We start from the raw sequence: 18,749 nt of genomic DNA, 5'->3' as shown, positions 1-18,749 counted from the left end.
AAATAAATAAATAAATAAATAAGAATGCTGAAATGCTTTGTCTAGTGTGAATACAGCATCAAGGACAATCAGAGGTGGCCCAACCTTGTGGGCAAGAAGGTGGCTCTCTGGGGCACCAAATGCATGATGAGCTAATGACTCTTGCTGAGAAAAATAACAAGATTGGTCATCCCCACAGGGGAGGGATGTGGCCAGGCTGAGTTGGCCAGGCCAACTCTGCCATGCTTCCTGGATTGTTAGAATTCACCACACTTTTCAACATTTTATGATCATTTCTCTGGTGACACCTTCATTCTCTCCCAGGTTTCCATGATTTCACATTTGCTGCTCAGCAAAGTTCACTCCTTTCCTGGAATAGTTATGGAACTGACAGTTGAAGGATGCCGCATCATAGATTACCAGGATGCTGTCTAATACATCCTGAAAATTTGCAAAACTATTCGTTTTTATAGTAATTTAATAAACTGAATTCCTTAAAAACCCAGGATCTTTCTATTGTGTTTATATTATTGCTCCCTTGAGAAACTTACATGATCTTACTCTCATGGGGGAATTACGTAGGATTACTTCAGTAGGAGTTCCTACATCATTACAGGTAGAACAAATCCCTCTCCGAGGAGAAATCAGTTCTACAGCACAGTTTTCTCAACTTCTAGTGGAAGTGTTCTTAACTTTATAGTTGTAAAAAATGTTTATGTTGTTAGCTGATAGTTGTCAATGAGCATTTATTATTTTGAAAGACTCTTAAGAGTTTTCTACATTTGGTCAGGACACCCTGTGGCTTTTGCCTAGTCAACAAATTGGTATGCATCCTCGAAGGCCTGAATAGATACACAACCTCAATATCATGACCATCAAAGATGCTGCTTACAGCATTAATGGCGTCCTCAAGTATAACTGGTAGACCTCAAGTATAACTGTTGTATACTTTTGTTTCACTGGCAGGGCTTAGCGATCCATTTGTTCATGTTATATTTCTTCTCCTGCTAGGATGTGTAATTCAATTTCTTTAGTGGTTACAGGACTAGTCCAGTTTTCTACTTCTTGAATCTGATTTTTTAAGTAACATTTTTCTGAAAATGTATTTTTTTCCAAATTTTCAAATGTATTGGCAAAAATTGTTAATAATATCTTTTTATCTTTCAAGCATTCACAACATCTATAGTGACTGATGGCTCTTTTTTCAACCTGATATCATCATAAATGTGCCTCTTCTTTTTTCCTTGATCAATTGCACCAGAAGTTTATCAATTTTAATTGCTTTAAAAAAGTTTAGCTTTGTTAATTCTACTGAATTTTTATTTTATATTGTATTAATTTCTGTTCTTATCTTTATTCCTTCCTTCCTACTTTCTTCAGGTTTACTTCGCTATTTTCTTAAACTTCTTGAGATGAACACTTGGTTTACTACTTTTTAGACTTTCCTGTTTTAATAATATAATATTTAAGGCAATGCATGTCCCTCTAAGTCTGTTTTAGCTGCATATACATGTTTTAAAATATAGTATTTTCATTATTGTTTGGTCAAAAATATTTTCTAATTTCTACTGTGATACTTCTTAGACTTATGGGTTATTTAGGAAAGTAAGTCTTCATTTCCAAGCAGTTGAGGATTTTCAATCTGTTATTGATTTCTAGCTTAATTGCACTGTGGTCCAATAACATACTCTGAAAGATTTGAACGCATTCAAATCTGTTGATACTTGCTTTATGGCTTACCATATGAACAATTTTTTAAAATGTTCCTGGTGTGCTTGAAAATAATGCATTTTCATCAATGTTCAATATATGTCAATTAGAACAAGACCTTTTTTAAAAAAATTGTGTTGTCCAAGTACTTTATACCTTTACTGATTTTTAAAATGTTTGTTGTATCAATTACTGAGAGAGATGTGTTAAAAATAACCCACTCTGATTATAGATTTTTTAATTTATCTTTAGTTGTCAATTTCTACTTTACAACTTTATTTGTTGGAGAGGTTGCTTTCCAGCAAAAACCAGAAAGCCTGCTAGACAAATTCTAAAAGAGCAGTAATACAACTTTCTATAACATGCTAATGAATAGAAATGTAAAATTATTATCTTGCTGGGGAACTGAATCTTTTGTGGAATGGCCCTCTTTATGTCTAGTTATATTTTTTGTCTTACATTTCATTTTGACTGCTATTAGTACAGGTTTATCATATCAAATCTGAAAATCTGAAATGCTCCAAAATCTGAAACTTTTTGAGCACCCACATGATGCTTAAAGGAAATGCTCACTGGAGAATTTCAGACTTTGGATTTTCAAATCTGAGACTTTCAACTGGGAAGTATAATGCATGTATTCAAAAATCTGAAATCCAAAACACTCCTGATCCAAGCATTTTGGATAAGGGATACTCAACCTGGATAGCTACACCATCTTCCTTTACCCAGTGTTCACAAGGTGTAGGTTTTTGTGCCCTATTACTATCCTTACTTTTCTGAACCTTTATAGTTAAGATTAATATATTTAGAGTTTTGGAATTTAATCTGATCATCTTTAACTCTTAACTGGAACAATTAATGTAATTAACTAGTCCACTTACATGCTCTGTAATTATTGATATATTAATAAAAACAAGTCTATCATCTTAGGGGTGTTTTAATTGTTCTTTAAAAAAATCATTCAATTTCTTCCATTGCTAGTTTATAAACCTCACCTTTTGCTTCTGTACTTTCAGTGGTTACCCTAGAAATTATATTACACTTTTGATTACAGGACAATACAAGGACCTTAGAATACTTTAATTCCATTTTTATACCCTATTGTTTTAATTCTGATTGTTAAAAAAAAACCCAAAGTTATTTCATGTTCACATAGATGTATCCACTTGTTTTCTTTATTCTTCATTCCTTCTCATATTCCAGATTGTCCCTTAGGAAGATTTTCCTTTGGCCTGAGGGTGCATTTGTGTGGAATCTGTTTTACTGAGGGCTTACTGGGACCAGCCCAGTTTTTGTTTGTCCGAAATGCCTATTTGTCCATCACTCTTGAAATATATTTTTCCTAAGTATAACATTCTATTAGGTTGGTGCAAAAGTAATGCATCTCTTGCCATGACATTTAATGGCAAAAATGGCAATTACTTTTGCACCAACATAATAGTTCAGCAGTTACTTTTCCCAAGGATATTTAGGCTATTGTTTCCCTGTTCTGTGGCTTCCATTGTGTTGAGAAGTCAGGCATTAAATACTTTTTTGCTCTTTTCCAGGTAATCTGTCTCTTTCTCTCAGACTCATAAGATTATTTATCCTCTGGTTTTCTGCAGTTTTATTTCGTATGGATTTTCTTTGATTTATCCTTCTTGGGATTCATTGGGTTTCTTAAACCTATGAGTTGGGTCATCTTTCTGATAAAATCCAGAAAATTCTCAGCCCTTCTCTCCTCTCCTGAGACTGTGCTCAAATGGATGTTACATCCTTTCACTTACCCTCTATGCCCCTTGTTCTCTTTTCTGTATTTTCCATCCTTTTGCCATTCTATGGTACGTTTTGTATAATTTCTTGTGATCGATCTTAATCTGATATAGTCTGCTATTATATCCAAGCATTTTAATTATTACATTTATTTTAAATAAATTTAATTTAAAATAAAATTTTAATTATTGCATTTATTTCTAAAAAATCCTTTGTTTTTCAAATCTGCCATATCTTGTAAAAACACTTATTGTTAAAATTACACACAGTAAAATTCATTCTTTTTGGTGTACATAGAGTTGTATAATTATCACTGCAATCAAGATACAGAACTGTCCTCATGCTGCCCTTTTGTAGTCCAACCTTCTCCAATATCATTAACCCCGGGCAACCACTTATAACTTCTCTGTTTCTATAGTTTTGCCTTTTCTAGAATGTCATATAGGTTAAGTCACACAGTACGTCCCCTTTTCATTCTGGCTTCTTTCATTCAGCACAACACATTAGAGATTCACTCATGTTATACCAATCAATAGTTTGTTCCTTTCTGTTGTTGAGATTGTGTGGATATACCAGTGTGTTGAACCATTTTAACCTGAACCCATTTCAATCTGGGTTCTTTTCAGTTTTTAGCAATTATAAATAAAGTTGCTATAGTTTGTGTGTATGTGTGTGTGCGTGTGTAAACCTAAGTTTTTACTGCCAAGTAAATACCTAGGATTTGGATTGCTGAGTCATAGGCTAAGCGTATGTTTAACTTCACAAGAAGCTGCCAAAATGTTTTTCCAAAGTGGCTGTACCATTTTGGATTCCTCCCTTCAATGCACACTGACCGGCTCCTGTTGTTATGATGGTTTTCTCCAGACATTTAATAGGTGGGTCATGGTATTTCATTGTAGTTTTACTTTGCATTACCTAATGATTATAAATATTGAGCATTTCTTCATGTGCTTATTTTCCATCTGTACATCTTCTTAGGTAAAGCATCATTTAAAATTTGATGTTCATTTTGTAACTGGGTTATTTGTTTTCCTATTTTTTCTAAATACATGATGTAAGTCTTTAATCAAGTGTGGACTTAAGTCCGGGATGTAAGTCCTTTATCAAGTGTGATTTATAAATATTTTCTCCTGGTCTGTGACTTGTCTTTTCATTTTCTTAAAAGTGTATTTCACACAACATATATGTATATATATACATATATATATATTTATATATATATATTTTTTAAGACGAGGTTTCGCCATGTTGGTTGGGCTGGTCTTGAACTCCTGACCTCAGGTGATCTGCCCGCCTTGGTCTCCAAAGTGCTTGGATTACAGGCGTGAGCCATCACACAACATATTTTAAAGTTTTGATGAAGTCCAATTTATAAATTTTTTCCTTTTATGGATTCAGGTATCATATCTAAGAACCCTTGCCTAATCCTGGGTCATAAATATCTTCTCCTATGCTTTCTTTTAAACATGTTAGAGTTTTACATTTAAGTTTATGACACACTTTGAGTTTTTTGTATAATCTGTGAGGTATATTTACATGTGAATGTCCAATTGTTCCAGCACCATTTGTTGAAATACTAAACTTTCTCCAATGAATTGCCTTTACAGTTTTGTCAAAATCAGTTAACCATATTTGTATGGGTCTGTTTGAACTCTATTCCCTTCTGTCTCTGTGCATCTGTCCTTTTGCCAATACCATACTGTCTTGATTACTGCAGCTTTATAGTAACTCTTAAAAACAGGTAGTACGAAACTTTCAATTTTACTCTTTTTCAAAATTGTTTTATCTATTCTAGTTCTTTGCTTTTTCACACAGATTTTCAAATCAGCTTGCCAATATCTGCAAAAAGTCCTGCTGGGATTTTGACTGCTTCATCTTTATGCCTCCTCCTCCCCATTTCTGAGGGTTATTTCAAAAAAATCATCCCAGACACTATTATTATTAATCTATAGGAACTTGGCTTTTCCTAAAGGAAAAAAATCTCTGACTCTTCATGAAAATCAAACAAATTATTACTTGTCAGTATTCCTGCTACAGAATATTGAGCTAATTGTAGGTCTGCCTTCCATAACTGACTTTTAAAGAGTGTACTGTAACTACATATACTAACACACAATTTTGTAGCTCAGTTTGGGGAGAACTGACAGCAACACTGAGTCCTCCAATCTATAAACATACTATCTCTCCTCATGTAGTTAGGTCTTTGCTAATTTCTTTAAACAATTATTAGTATTTTCCAGAATGTGGATCCTGCATATATTTTACTAAATAGACGCCTAAATATTTCAATTTTTTGGTACTTTTAAAATTTCCATTTTTCAATCATTCATTGTTGGCATACAGAAATCCAATTGATTCTAAATATATTGACCTGTATCTTGCAATCTTGCTATATTTGTGTAAGAGTTCTGAGTGCTTTTTTGTGTATGTTGTCCCCATAATCATGTCATCTGTAAATAGAGACAGTTTTATTTCTTTCTTCCATCTGTCTGCCTTTTATTCCTTTCTCTTGCTTTATTGCACTGGCCGGGTGATACGGCACTTTTTTATAGTTCCCTGGAATTTCCAGATATTTTAAAACATTTTTATGATCTTCAAACATAGCATGCATGGTTGTTGTATAGGAAGTATTTGGTGATTCTGATATTTATGCCTTCATGTGTCTGTTTCTTGTGTCTGTCTGCATGTGTGCATGGCGTTCTCCTTGTGTGCATACCTACGTACACAGTTCCCCTTTTCATAAGGACACCGTCATATTGGAATAGGAGCCCACCCTACTCCAGTATGATCTCATCTTAATGAATCACATCTGCAAGAACTCAGCCTTCAAATAAAGCCACATTTGGAGATACTGGAGACTTCACATATGAATTTGGTGGGAGCACAATTCAACCAATGGCATGTTGGTTCTCATTCATAATATCCTGTTGCCTTAGATGCCTGATGATCACTGACTAGATGCTTGTCATGATACTGAAAATATCATTTTCTGAAATAATTTGAAGTCTAAATGGAAGGCGCCTTCCTTTAGTGAATATTATTTGCTTCTGCAAAGTACCTGGGTTTACATCTAGTGCAGAAGCAATATTAATCAAGTTCAAGGGTTGAGGTTCTCTGAATTACCCAAATGATGCAAACTCAAGCTACAAATCTACACAAGGATTGGTTTACCCCTAGTTCACACCTGCTCAGATTTTGCAACTCCTTGGCTCCCCTTTATTGCAGAGAGTGTCTTCTATGAGACAGTCTACCTTATACAGGCCTTGTACTTCGATAATTGACCCTCCTCACTCTCACCTTCCAACCCATGAAGACATGAAAATTTCCAGGATTGATAATTTCCAAGACCAGTAAATGATCTAAGGTCAAAAGTGGCTTTTAGACTCTGTTGTCTCCCCAGGTTACCATTTTCCTTTCCTTTTTTCTTTTTTTTTTTTTTTTTCCTGAGAAACCAAGTATTCATTCCAAGCAACTCAGATGGGGAACTAGGATTGACAAGCAGTGGGAAAATAACATTTACAAAAATTTACTTTCATATTAATTTTTTTTTCCTGAGGCAGGGTCTTCCTTGTTGCCCAGGCTGGAGTATAGCAGTGTAATCACGGCCCACTGTAGCATTAACCTCCTGGGACTACAGGTTTGTGCCACCATATCCAGCTAATTTTAAAAATTTTTTGTAGAGACAGGGTCTCACTATGCCCAAACCGTTCTTGAACTCCTGGGCTCAAGTAATCTTCTACCTTGGACTCCCAGAGTGCTGGGATTACAGTGGGAGCCACTGTGCCTGGCCCATTTTTGTTTCAATTCTGGTCTTTATTATTTCTTACTATGAAAAACATTTTAAAGAATATTCTTATCTAGAATTTTAAATTTTCAGTGGAAGAGGGTTGGTCTAAATAACTTAAGCTCACTATTTGAAAAAAGAAAACTTAGTCTCTTTTCTTCAGTAACCTCTGTATGTATTCAGAGCTAGCATTTAAGGAGGTTATTTCGGGCTGATGAAATATTTATTCAAACATTTCTTGTTTAAAATAAGTAATAAACAGTGTCCCATAATATGAGAAAATTTGAAACTCCATTTTTTTCAGGGCTCATCTAAAAACCCTCATTTTAAATTGGGATTTATTTGGTATCCATTGAAATGTGACAGAGGAAAAAATGATTCTAACATGAAATAATAAGAAAAAAATCTATCCATAATATTTGAAATGGAGTCTTTACTGAAATTAGAATCCGAACCTAGTGGCTAGCAGCTAGGATTTAATATTATTGGGAACTGTTTCTCCTGAACTATATCAAAGACAATCACTACTAGCATTTTGAATGTAAATAAGAGAGAGATGGAGACTGTGGTCACCAAAATAAGGGGAGGCTATGAATGGCTAACCTAGGTAAAAAGCACATTGTGGGGAGATTAATTTTTAATGTCAATTTTACAACTCTATCAGGACATAAATAGCAATATGTGGATAACAGTAAACCAATCGCATAACTGGAGAACTCTTAGAATGTCTTATGAGATGATGATTTATGGCCTAGAATTTAGCTCAGCAGAAAACATACTAAAGGTCTCCTTCAGAATAAAAGTCATAAAAGAGAGGGATCAAAGGCTCTCTCTTGATGTAATTATTTTTCTTACAGACGATCAGGCTGTCAGGTACTTTGCTCAGCCTCCTACAGATTTCTTTGGATCTTCTTAGACGGTAAATGAATCCATTTAGTGCCTCTTCCTTTGCATTCAAGTCAACCAAACATGGGGACTGGTTACCTCCAGGAAGGAGGAAAATGAACCGGAAAGTCCCTGTGCTTGACAGAGAAGCAGAGGAACTCTGTCCTGAACAGCTTTAAATAATGTGTCTGTGCTCTCAGTCACAGTGTGGAGGGCCTAAGGGTATCTGACCACACTGGGAACTGAACCCCCACTTTTCATACAGAGAGCCCCAAAGGTCTGCCTCCGTCAGCCCCTCTCCCTGCCCCACAACAAAGCAAGTATCCTCCCCAGAGCAGAGGAAGCAGGGCCTTACCTGTACTGTCCTCCCCAAGGCCTTCTGCAGCCTCCCGAAGTTTAATGTCCATCACCCTTGTGGAAATCATGTCGAGCTCCCTGAAATTAGATGGAAATTCACGCTAAAGGAACGTGGTTAGTAGAAGTTACCAATGAGCGAAATGGTGTTGGTGACTGCATTTGCCATGATCTGGCCTGCATACACCCCAGCAAAGACAGTCCAGGGCAGAGTGCAGCACAGTACAGGCCAAAACCATGTCCACAGCCACAAGATCGGTAACAGCACAAGCGTTTAATCACTGACTGGGGTGATTTAATGGAAAACAGATCACTGAAACAAATGCTTCACTAATTTACGCAATGTAGATTAGTTTCTTTCAAAAAGGTTTTTCTCAAATTATAAGAAATGATTTTTTCTCTTGTTTACTACAGGAAGTTTGGAAAATAGAATGAAAATCACCCACAATCCAACCAACCAAGGATAACCACAGTTAATGTTTCCATTTCCTTCCAGTCATTTTTTATGCAAATATTTTGTCCACATGCACACACATATCATATTAGAAAGCTTGACTGCCTGATTTTCTTACTTATACCACATTATTAAAATTCTTCATGTGTTATTTTAATGGCTACCTAATATTTTGATATATGCTATAACATCATTTATTTACATTGAGTTTCTTTTTTGAATGCAATGAAAAATTTAAAACAGATACAAAAATATGAAGAACATAAAATGAACTCAACATATGGCTACTCTTGCTTCATCCTTATACCCACACTTCATCCCACTCCTATGCCGTGATTTCTAAGCAAATCATCCCAGACACGATGATCATTTCATCCATGTAAATTCAGCTGCTTCCTGAATTTAAAAAATCCCTCATACTTTATAGAAATCAAATACATGATTACTGGCCAATATTCCTGCTACAGAATACTGAACTAATGGTGTCCCTGCCTTCCATAACTGACTCCATAGTTACAGTGTGCTCTAACTCCACAGGCTGTCACAACATTTATTTAGAAAGCTATTTCTTACTGCTAGGTACGATGAATCCTCAATCCCCCTTAAAAACGGGGGCTTGAATATCTAACCAATTCATATTAGCACTTGTACACGGCATGGAATGGGAAGTGATGGGGGAAATGCAAAGAAAATATGAACAGAGAAAAAGAGTCGTGGGTCTGTGCCTGAGTTGGCTCTAATATTTAGATTTCTTCCAATGTTCATCCTCCCTACCAGCCAAACCCTTAAAAGCTGAACAAAGTTTCACCAGCTCTGGCACTAATGTTCATACAATTTGGCTTGAAAAAAATGTCTAGTCTTTTGTCAGCTCTGCCGAAAACGCTTGGAACCTCACCAAATTTGACTGATGATCATGCTATCATTATATACAAAATGAGCGTTGGACAGAAACAGTAGTTTTCAAATCCATTACCACTGTTTTAGGCTTCAAAGAACAGCCTTGCTTTCATTATCTGTGTTCACTGTCAAAGTAACAAACAGTGCTATTAAACAGCAAAATGATAATAGTTCTAGGCTGGTGGCCCAACCCAAAGGCCCAGGTGTTCCAAAGGTCACCCTCTCAATCCCCCTACCCTCCAATATGTAAGTCAGTCAGCAACCCTCTGATCCCCAAGTGTCCTTTAAAGGAGGTAGCTACCAGAGTATTCAATGGAGAAGGAAAACATAAGGTGTAAAGGGAAGAGTGAAGATGGTGAGAGTGGCCTCAAATTTGCCATTTGTTCCCCTAGGTGCCATCTCCTGAGGCTGCCACTGAGCTCTAACTCAGTGCAAGAGTTTTCCCTTGCCTGAATTTGGAGGTAACTATGACAACTGCAAATTCCTCAAGCATGCAAGTATCATCAGAATTATCTCATTGAATCCCAGGAACCCTTAGTATTCCCATTTTGGAGATGAGAACATTTTTAGCTCACTGCAGCCTAACTTCCTGCACTCAAGAGATTCTCCTGCCTTAGCCCCTAAATAGCTGGGACCACAGGCCTGCACCACCATACTCGGCTAACTTTTGTAGAGACGGGATTTTGCCATGTTGGCCAGGCTGGTCTTGAACTCCTGAGCTCAAGCAATCTGCTTACTTCAGCCTCCCAAAGTGCTTGGGATTACAGGTGTGAGCCACTGCACCTAGCAGAGAACATTTCTAATATTAGGTGGTTTATCCTTGCCCAAGGTAGCAGAACAGACATGGCGTCTATGCTCAAGCTGACTGTGCACCCAGAACGGGCGGGTGCTTCTGAGGCACTGGGATGCAGTGACGGATGAGATCTATGTGGTTCCTGCCTCTTGCAGGTGCTGACCAGTGAAGGGGAGAGTCCTGAGTTGTCCCAAGTGGGGCTCAAGGGAAGCTGGAGAATCCAAAGGACAGGATCTCCTACTGAAATGGCTCTGCCTGCCAAGAAGCCCTGCCCAGGGTCAGGCCAGAACTCAGACGCTGGAGGAGCCCTGAGAGATCATGCACTGGGTCTGGTGGGGTGTCTTCATCTGGGGAAAGGAACTGGAGGTTACTGTGATGTGTCACCTAACTGGAAAAGGATGAACACTCTGGAGAAACCATGATGTTATACAAAACATCCGGGTAGTGTGGACACCTGGCAAATGAAAAGTGTCCTTTTTGGGAAGAACAAGGCGTGTGCCAGAGGTGTGTGTGAGAGTGTGCATGAGCCCTGTGGGTGGGTATGCAGGGGGCACCCCCCCTGCCAAGCCTGGATCAGTCCACAGGCTCAGGCTTGCTTCTCCCTGGGTTGAAGGACGTGGCTCTGAGAAAGCTGCACGGGGCAGAGGGTTCAGGTGCAGATGTAGGTGGAGGGCAGGGGGGATGGGAGGTGATCCGGTCTCACCTGCATAGGTCCTTCCACCCTACGTCCAGCCAGAAGATGCAGACAGCACTCCCAGACCGCCAAGACCACCAAGACTGCCAGTGGACTCACACAACGAGGCGAAGTTTGCTTACCGACAAAGGAACAACAAATGGAGCTCGTGTCACATGGAAGGTTTCAGAACCTACTCATGTTTTACGTCCCAAGCATCTTCATACTGATAACAGCATAACATGGGTTGGAGGAAAGAGACAAAGACTTGGATGTCAGGCAGTCCTGAGGTGGCATCCTTACCCCGCCACCTACCAGTGCGAGGCCTCAGTCTCCTCATATGCAAAAGAAGGATAATAATACTATAATCAAATGAGACCAGGACACAGCATGCAGCATACACGACCTGAGCCCTGCTGTCGGTTTCTGCAGGCTGCTCCTCACTGCCGTGGGCTACTGTTTATGCACAAAGGCTTCCAGAGCACACGTGCCCGGCACGCCCTGGCAGCAGGTAAACGCCGGTCTTCCAAGCGAATGGCTCACCTCAAAGTCGCCATTGTCAGTCACGGGACAAACACCCATTTTTCCCAGCTGACCCCTGTGCTTCCTGATTCCTACCACCCGATGCGCTCAAACCACTGCCAGGTAACTGATGAAAACATGTTCAGGGTCGCGGAGGAATGTCTGTCCTGAGACCACAGGTTGCACAGGTGGAGAACTGTTTACTTCACGAGGACATTCCAGGTGCAAACACCCCACAGCTGTGACCATGGAACGTCATCTCTGCGGGGCCAAGTGACTTACCTTTCTGAACATGTGTTCCCATACCCCCGGTAAAGTTCAAGGAAACGCCAGGAGTAAAACCAGAGTTAGAAAGGCAGTGTGGCAAGTACCCAGTCTCTCCCAGGCCTCCTTTTGCTTCTCACACGAAGACAGTGCTTCTCACTGAAACTCCAAGATCAAGTCAGGCCACCTCAGTGTCCCCTCACCAGCGTCTGCCCTCCACCCTTCCACTCCTGTAGTTGGAACAAAAAACGTTAAACCTAGTCAGTCAGCCTTAGTCCTCATCGCCCACCTTCCTGTACCTCGGAAGGCTGTTGAACCTTGCCTGTGTCCTGCTCTTAGCTCCTCCAGACTTCATCTTAATGCTGCTCAGACACGAGCAAAAGCACTCAGTAGCTTCAAGTAGCCCTCTCCTTCATCTCTGCCCTAAGTAAGCTGGCCACTGAGCTCCAAGTCAAAGAAAACTTACTCTTTAAACTAAATCTATACCAACCGGGGTTCTTCAGGGGTTCTAATGAACTCACAAGAGTGCTGAGCTTCCAGCCCCTGCTGCAGGGCACAGCACTTGTCAGTGTGTATCCCGGCACCCACAGAATCCAGGGGAGTCCTGCATCTAAAAAAGACCCCGTAATGTGGGGGCTACCACACGCCCTCTCCCTCCACCCTAATGACCACAGGCTCCTTCCCAGCTTATAGGAGGGTTCCATCATTAGTCTCAGCTTCTGTTGAAATATACAAAAGTTAATTCACATAAAGAATGAGAATAGATTTTAATATGGTATTTTAAAGGTTTCAATCCATTATATTTACCTATATAATGCAAAGAAAAATATCTGTCCCTGACTCCATACATCTGAGCATATAATTATGCATAAAAGCTTTAGTGTTCACCCTACAGATCCCCTAATCCCACACCACCTTCCAGGCTGTTTAGACCCCTGTGGATTCTTTCCTAGCTCCCAGTACCTTTCTTTCACATTGCTTACCAAGGTTGTCATCAATAACTTGTTTGGGAGGTGTCTGCTTAGCATTCCTTCCTCCCAAGGCTGTGGGTTTTGAGGGGTGAGAGCTATGCGTATTATATTCACTGCTCTTTTACCAGTACCCAGGACAGTGCCCAATCAAAGGAGTGAACCCAGCACACAAACAAGATAACTGACAAACTAGAGAAGGTTCTGGGGGTATTAGAATCCTTTGAGATCTTCGAATATCAATTCATGTAACCTCAGAGAGCTACAGAAAGACCTAGAGAGAGTAACTCTTGGTTCACTTTTCCCTTATCAGTTTGAGGAGGTGATTTAATCTACCAGAAGTCAGCCTTAGGGAAGATAGGAAAACACCCACCTTTATTCAGTGTCTTTCCACCTCCCTTTCCAACAGTGCTCTCCTTCACTTTCTTCCCATGGCAGGGTTCTGCCATCTACCCTGCATCACCTTCTCCAGGGTCTCTGTACCCACCAACTTTCAGGTCAGTATCAGCAGTGATGTCCTCTCAGAGGTAACTATTTTAAGTATAAAACTGCAATGAAAGAAAATAACTCCCAACATAGATACTAAACTCCAGAAAAATATCCTTCGAATTTCAAGGTATGTTAGACTTCCAAATGGTAGAGTAGCTTATACCACAGTAAAACTTTCCACTGATGATACGTATGAACTGTGGAGAAAATATTAAAAACAATCATTTGAAGGCAGTAATGAGTAACCAAAAGCAGAAATTAAAGTAGAATCAACTTTTTTTCTTTTTTATTATTTTTTAGTTTTTTTATTTTTGGAATCAACACTTAAAAGAAGGGAATTGCAATAGGAGTGATTTATGTGTGTAGGGCTTTTATCCTGGAAAAGCTCTCAGGTATGTGTGTTGTGGAGTGATTGGAGCTCAAATAGAAAGCTGTTAATCTCATTGGCTTAATGAATCCAAGAATGGAATTTAGGGCTGCCAGAGCAGACGAAAACTGAGGGAGAATATCTCTGGAAGGAAAGAACTTCAGAGAGAGGAGCACCGAAATCCACGTCAACTCTTTCCTAATTCTTGGCTCCACTCCCCTGAATTCTCACATACTGGGGAGACTCCAAGGAACCAGGCAGAAGGTAACAGCTATGAGGCAGGGGGGAATGAACTAAAATTTTTCTACTGCTTATTGCAGGAGAGACGGAGTTCACATTTTGAGCCCAGCCAAGGTAACAAACAGCCTGCCAGAACAAAATCAATAATCTTCAGGAGAACATAACAGATTCCAGATTTCCTATGAAATATCATTTATAATGTCTACCATATAATCGAAATTTACAAACATGTAAAGAAGTAGGAAAATATGACCCATAGTCATGATTAAAAAAAAACAAAAAACACCTAAGAGAATAATCCTGAGTGGCCAAAATGCTTCAATAGCAGACAAAGACTTTAAAGAAGCTACTAGATATATGTTTGGGGACTTAAAACAAAAAATGTAGCCATCATGAATAAAAAGATTAAGAATTTCAAATTAGTAACAGAATATAAAGAAGAAACAAAGGGAAATCATCAAGATGAAAACTAATTTCTAAAATAAAATATTTATTAAATGGCTTAACAGCAGATTGAAGACATCAAAAGAAAGGATCAATCAAACTGAAGAGAGATCAATAGAAATGATCCAATCTGAAGAACAGAGAGAAAAAAGACTGAGAAAAGAATGAACATGAACACAGCCTCAGTGATCAGTGGTACAGTGTTGATTGGTCTAACCTATATTTAATTGAGTCCCAGAAGCAGGGAGTAGGGGGAGTGAGATGAAGCAGAAGAGAGAAAGAGGGAAAAGGAGAGAGAAGAAGAGAGAAGGAGAGAGAAGGGGAGGGTGGGAAAGAGAGAGAGAGAGAGAGGAGGAGAGCAGAGGAGAGTGAGGAGAGGAGATGAGAGGAGAGGCAGAAAAAATATTTGAAGAACTTATAAATAAAAATTTCTTCAAAATGGTGGAAAAGATAATGCTACAGATCTGAGAATCTTAGCAAACTCCAAGAATCACAACAAGGCACATCACAGACCTCAGAGAAGTGTGGGACACAGCACAGTGTAGTAAAACCAAAGACGACGAGGAAATCTTGACAATGGCCAGAGAAAAATGACACATCATAAACAGGCAACCAACAATGTAAATGACCAACAATGGATAAGAAAAGGCAACAGAATAGCCTCTTTCAAGTTCTGATAGAAAACAAAGAATCCAATGTTCTATGTCCAGAAAAATTATTCTTCAATAATGAAGGCAAAATGTAGACATTTTTAGATAAGTGAAAGGCGCAAGAATCTGTTTCCAGCGGATATGTACTACAGGAAATGCAGGAAAAAAAATGTTCTTTAGGACAAAAAAAAAAAAAAATGATACCAGATTGAAACTGAAAGCTGTAGAAAGAATGAAGCACAATGGATATGGTAAATATATGGGTAAATATTAAAAAATACATGTTTTTCTTCTCTAAATGTATTTGAATGCATATAACAATTTAAAAACTATTATGAATTTACAATGTAAGTAGATGTAATATGTGACTATAATATAAAGGTGGATTTGTATACATGACTAGCCTATCATGAGGTTCTGGTGCTTTACAGGAAGTGGTACAAGATTAACTCTAAGCAGACAGTGACAACTTCAGAATTAAAACTGTGATCCCTAGAGCAAATACCAAAAAATTTAATGCAAGGAAGTTTAACTAAAAAGCTAAAATAAGATTTATAATGAAACACCCCAAAATTCAATTAACCCTAAAGAAGGCAGAATACTAAGAACAGAGAAACAAAAACAAAACCAGATGGGATACATTAAAAAGTAGAAAAATGATAAATAATATATATATATATAAAGCTTCTAAAAATCATCAGAATCTATCTTCTTGACCTTGGAATAACCAAAGATGTCTTAGACATGCCTAAAAAACCATTTAAAAATGTATAGTTTGCATTTCATCAAAATGAAATAATTCTGCTCATCAAAAGATAGTGTTAGAAAAATGAATAGGTAAGTGACTGGCAGAGAGAAAATATTTGTAAAAAAAAAACAAAAAAACACTTGTATCTAGCATGTATAAAGAATCTGTAGAACCCAATAAATGAAAAGCAAACAATTTCCTGCCTTAAACTTGGGCAAATGATTCGAAAAATATGCAAATGACCAATAAGGAAATGTCACATGAAAAAGAACATAATTAAAGAAACATCAGACAAATCCAAATGAGAGATTTTCTGTAGAATAACTCTCTAGCAGTATTAAAAACATGTCAAGGACAGGAGAAAGGCCAAGAAACTATTTCAGAGTAGAGGCAATATATGATCCAGGACTGATGAATGAGGAAGTGCTATAAAAGCCATTATTGGGACAAATGACAAAAGTTGCATATGGACTGTGGATTACGTAATAACATCATATCAATTTAAAATTTGCTGATTTTGATCATTGTAACTATGGTTATTTAAAAGAATGTTCTTGCTCTTTGGAAGTACATATGTGATTTTTCCAGCTTACTAACAGATGGTCCAAAAAATGATATAAACATACAGATATTTAAATATATAAAAAATAAGGATATATCAAATGAGGCAAAATGTGAAAAATTCATTAATCTGACTAAAAATTATATGATAAATTCCTTCTACTATGTAACTTTTCTGTAAATTTGATATTCTATCAAAAAAAAAGTTATACAAAGATTATAAAAAAAAAAAAAAAAAAAGAGAGAGAGAGAGAAGCAGTAATTTCAGAATGATAGTGTGAAGAACTTGGTGAAAAGTCTTGACTCACACACAGGAATAAAAAGTAGGCAATAGAAACTGCTTTTAGGAGGGCACAGGTGTTGAACTCCTCAGACAAAGCCTTCAAAGCAACTATTATACATGTGCTCAAAGAAATAAACAAAGACGTGCTTGAAGAGTTAAAAGAAGGGAGGACTACAAGCATATCAAATTGAGATTATTAAAATAGAGTTAGAAACTATAAAAATAAACAAACTGAAATTCTTGAATTGAAAAGTACAATAAGTGAAATGAAAAAAATCACTGAAGAGGCTCAACAGGAGATTTGAGTTGGCACAATAAAAAAACTCAGCAAATTTAAAAATAGATCAATAGAGAGTATGTATTTTGAAGGAAAAAAATAAACAGAGCCTTAGAAAAATTCAAAACAACATTAAATATACCAATATTCAGAATGGGAGTCCCAAAGGAGAAGAGAGAGAAAAATGTAGAAAAATGATTATCTGAAAAAATAGCCAAAAACTTCCCAAATTTGAAGATAAACAATACTCTACATATCCAAGTAGCTAAAAAAATCTTCAAGTAAGATAAACACAGAGATCTGCTCCCAGACACAGAGGAAAAATGTGAAAGCTAAAGTGAAGAGAAAAACTTGAAAGCAGCAAGAGAAAAAAATGACTTATCACATAGATGAAAACCATCATGAAATTTATAGCTAATTTCTTATCAGAAACAATGGAGGCCAGAAGGCAGTAGGGTGACATATTCAAAGTACCAAAAGAAAAAAATTGTCAACCAAGAATTCTGTATCCAACAAAGCTATCTTTCAAAAATGAAGATGAACTAGAGATATTCAAGATAAACAAAAACTGAGATGATTTCTTGCTAGCAGACACTTCTTACAATAAATATTAAAGGAAGTTCTTCTGGCCAAAATCAACACCAAGCAGTAACTTGAATCAACACAAAAAAATCAGTAGCATCAATAAAGGTAATTTTTTAAGGAATTATGAAACACTGTATAGTTGAATATTTCTTTCATTTTTTCTTATAGCTGATTAGAAAAGCAATTGCATAAGATGGTATTAAAAACTGCATTGTTGGCACCATAACATATAGCAATGTAGTATATTCTACAATAACAACAAAAAGGAGGAGGGTAGAAATGAAGTTTTTGTAAATTTCTAAAACTTCATATTTTCCTGATGCCTCAACATCCTCACAAATAGGCTGTGACCATCATGCCCAAACAATGAGGTGCACCAGTGTGAGAAGGCTGGTCCCTGCAACAAGTTTCCCTTCTTGTCCCCTGACTATGACCTAGCAACACATTCAAATGGACCAGTAAGATAAAAGCACTTGTCCAGGGGTCCACACTATTAACGTCCTACCTGCTCTGTTGAGTCCGCTCCCTAGGAGCACCTCCAATATGATTCCATGCATGGTGGCATACCATGCCTTCTTCTCTAGGACCTGTGAGTATAATAAATCCTTTAATGGTATCTGTCTCTCCAGGCGCAATTTCCATAGTCATGTTGGAATGATCCTTAAACACCACAAAAAGGGAGCTTATTACCCCATTTACAACACAGCCACATTGGAGTAAGAAAATGACATCAGATGGTAACATGATCCACAGGAAAAAAGAAAGAAAAACAAAAATGGCAAAAGGTTGGTATATTTTGTACCAACTCTATAAATATATTTTGGTTCTCTCTTCTATTAGTTTCTTTAAAAAACAGAAAATGATATAAAAAATATAATTGTTGCCGGGCACGGTGGCTCACGCCTGTAATCCCAGCACTTTGGGAGGCCGAGGCGGGTGGATCACAAGGTCAAGGTCAAGAGATCGAGACCATCCTGGTCAACATGGTGAAACCCCGTCTCTACTAAAAATACAAAAAATCAGCTGGGCATGGTGGCACGTGCCTGTAATCCCAGCTACTCAGGAGGCTG

The 18,749-nt window shown here is 37.8% G+C and overlaps 1 protein-coding gene and 1 non-coding gene across 5 annotated transcripts in view; both read right to left on the bottom strand.

Moving 5' to 3' along the window:
* The window catches only part of CRACDL (CRACD like), a 146,982-nt gene that overhangs the window by 43,621 nt on the left and 84,612 nt on the right, over positions 1-18,749 (bottom strand). For all 4 annotated transcript variants that reach the window (XM_017524041.2, XM_017524039.2, XM_017524040.2 and 1 more), the window contains exon 2: positions 8,466-8,545. In XM_017524041.2, coding sequence (XP_017379530.1) covers positions 8,466-8,535 — 70 coding nt within the window. In that variant the 5' untranslated portion in view covers positions 8,536-8,545. The remainder of the gene's footprint in view (positions 1-8,465; positions 8,546-18,749) is intronic.
* Positions 1,979-2,040, bottom strand: LOC119470450. Its single transcript, XR_005199362.1, has one exon. It is a non-coding gene; the product is annotated as a U7 small nuclear RNA (small nuclear RNA).

The sequence above is a fragment of the Cebus imitator genome, unplaced genomic scaffold, assembly GCF_001604975.1.
Source record: "Cebus imitator isolate Cc_AM_T3 unplaced genomic scaffold, Cebus_imitator-1.0 Scaffold31, whole genome shotgun sequence".
In the NCBI taxonomy this organism is placed as follows: Eukaryota; Metazoa; Chordata; class Mammalia; order Primates; family Cebidae; genus Cebus; species Cebus imitator.
Note: the sequence above shows the minus strand (reverse complement) of the source record. Positions and strands in the feature narration are given on the sequence as shown.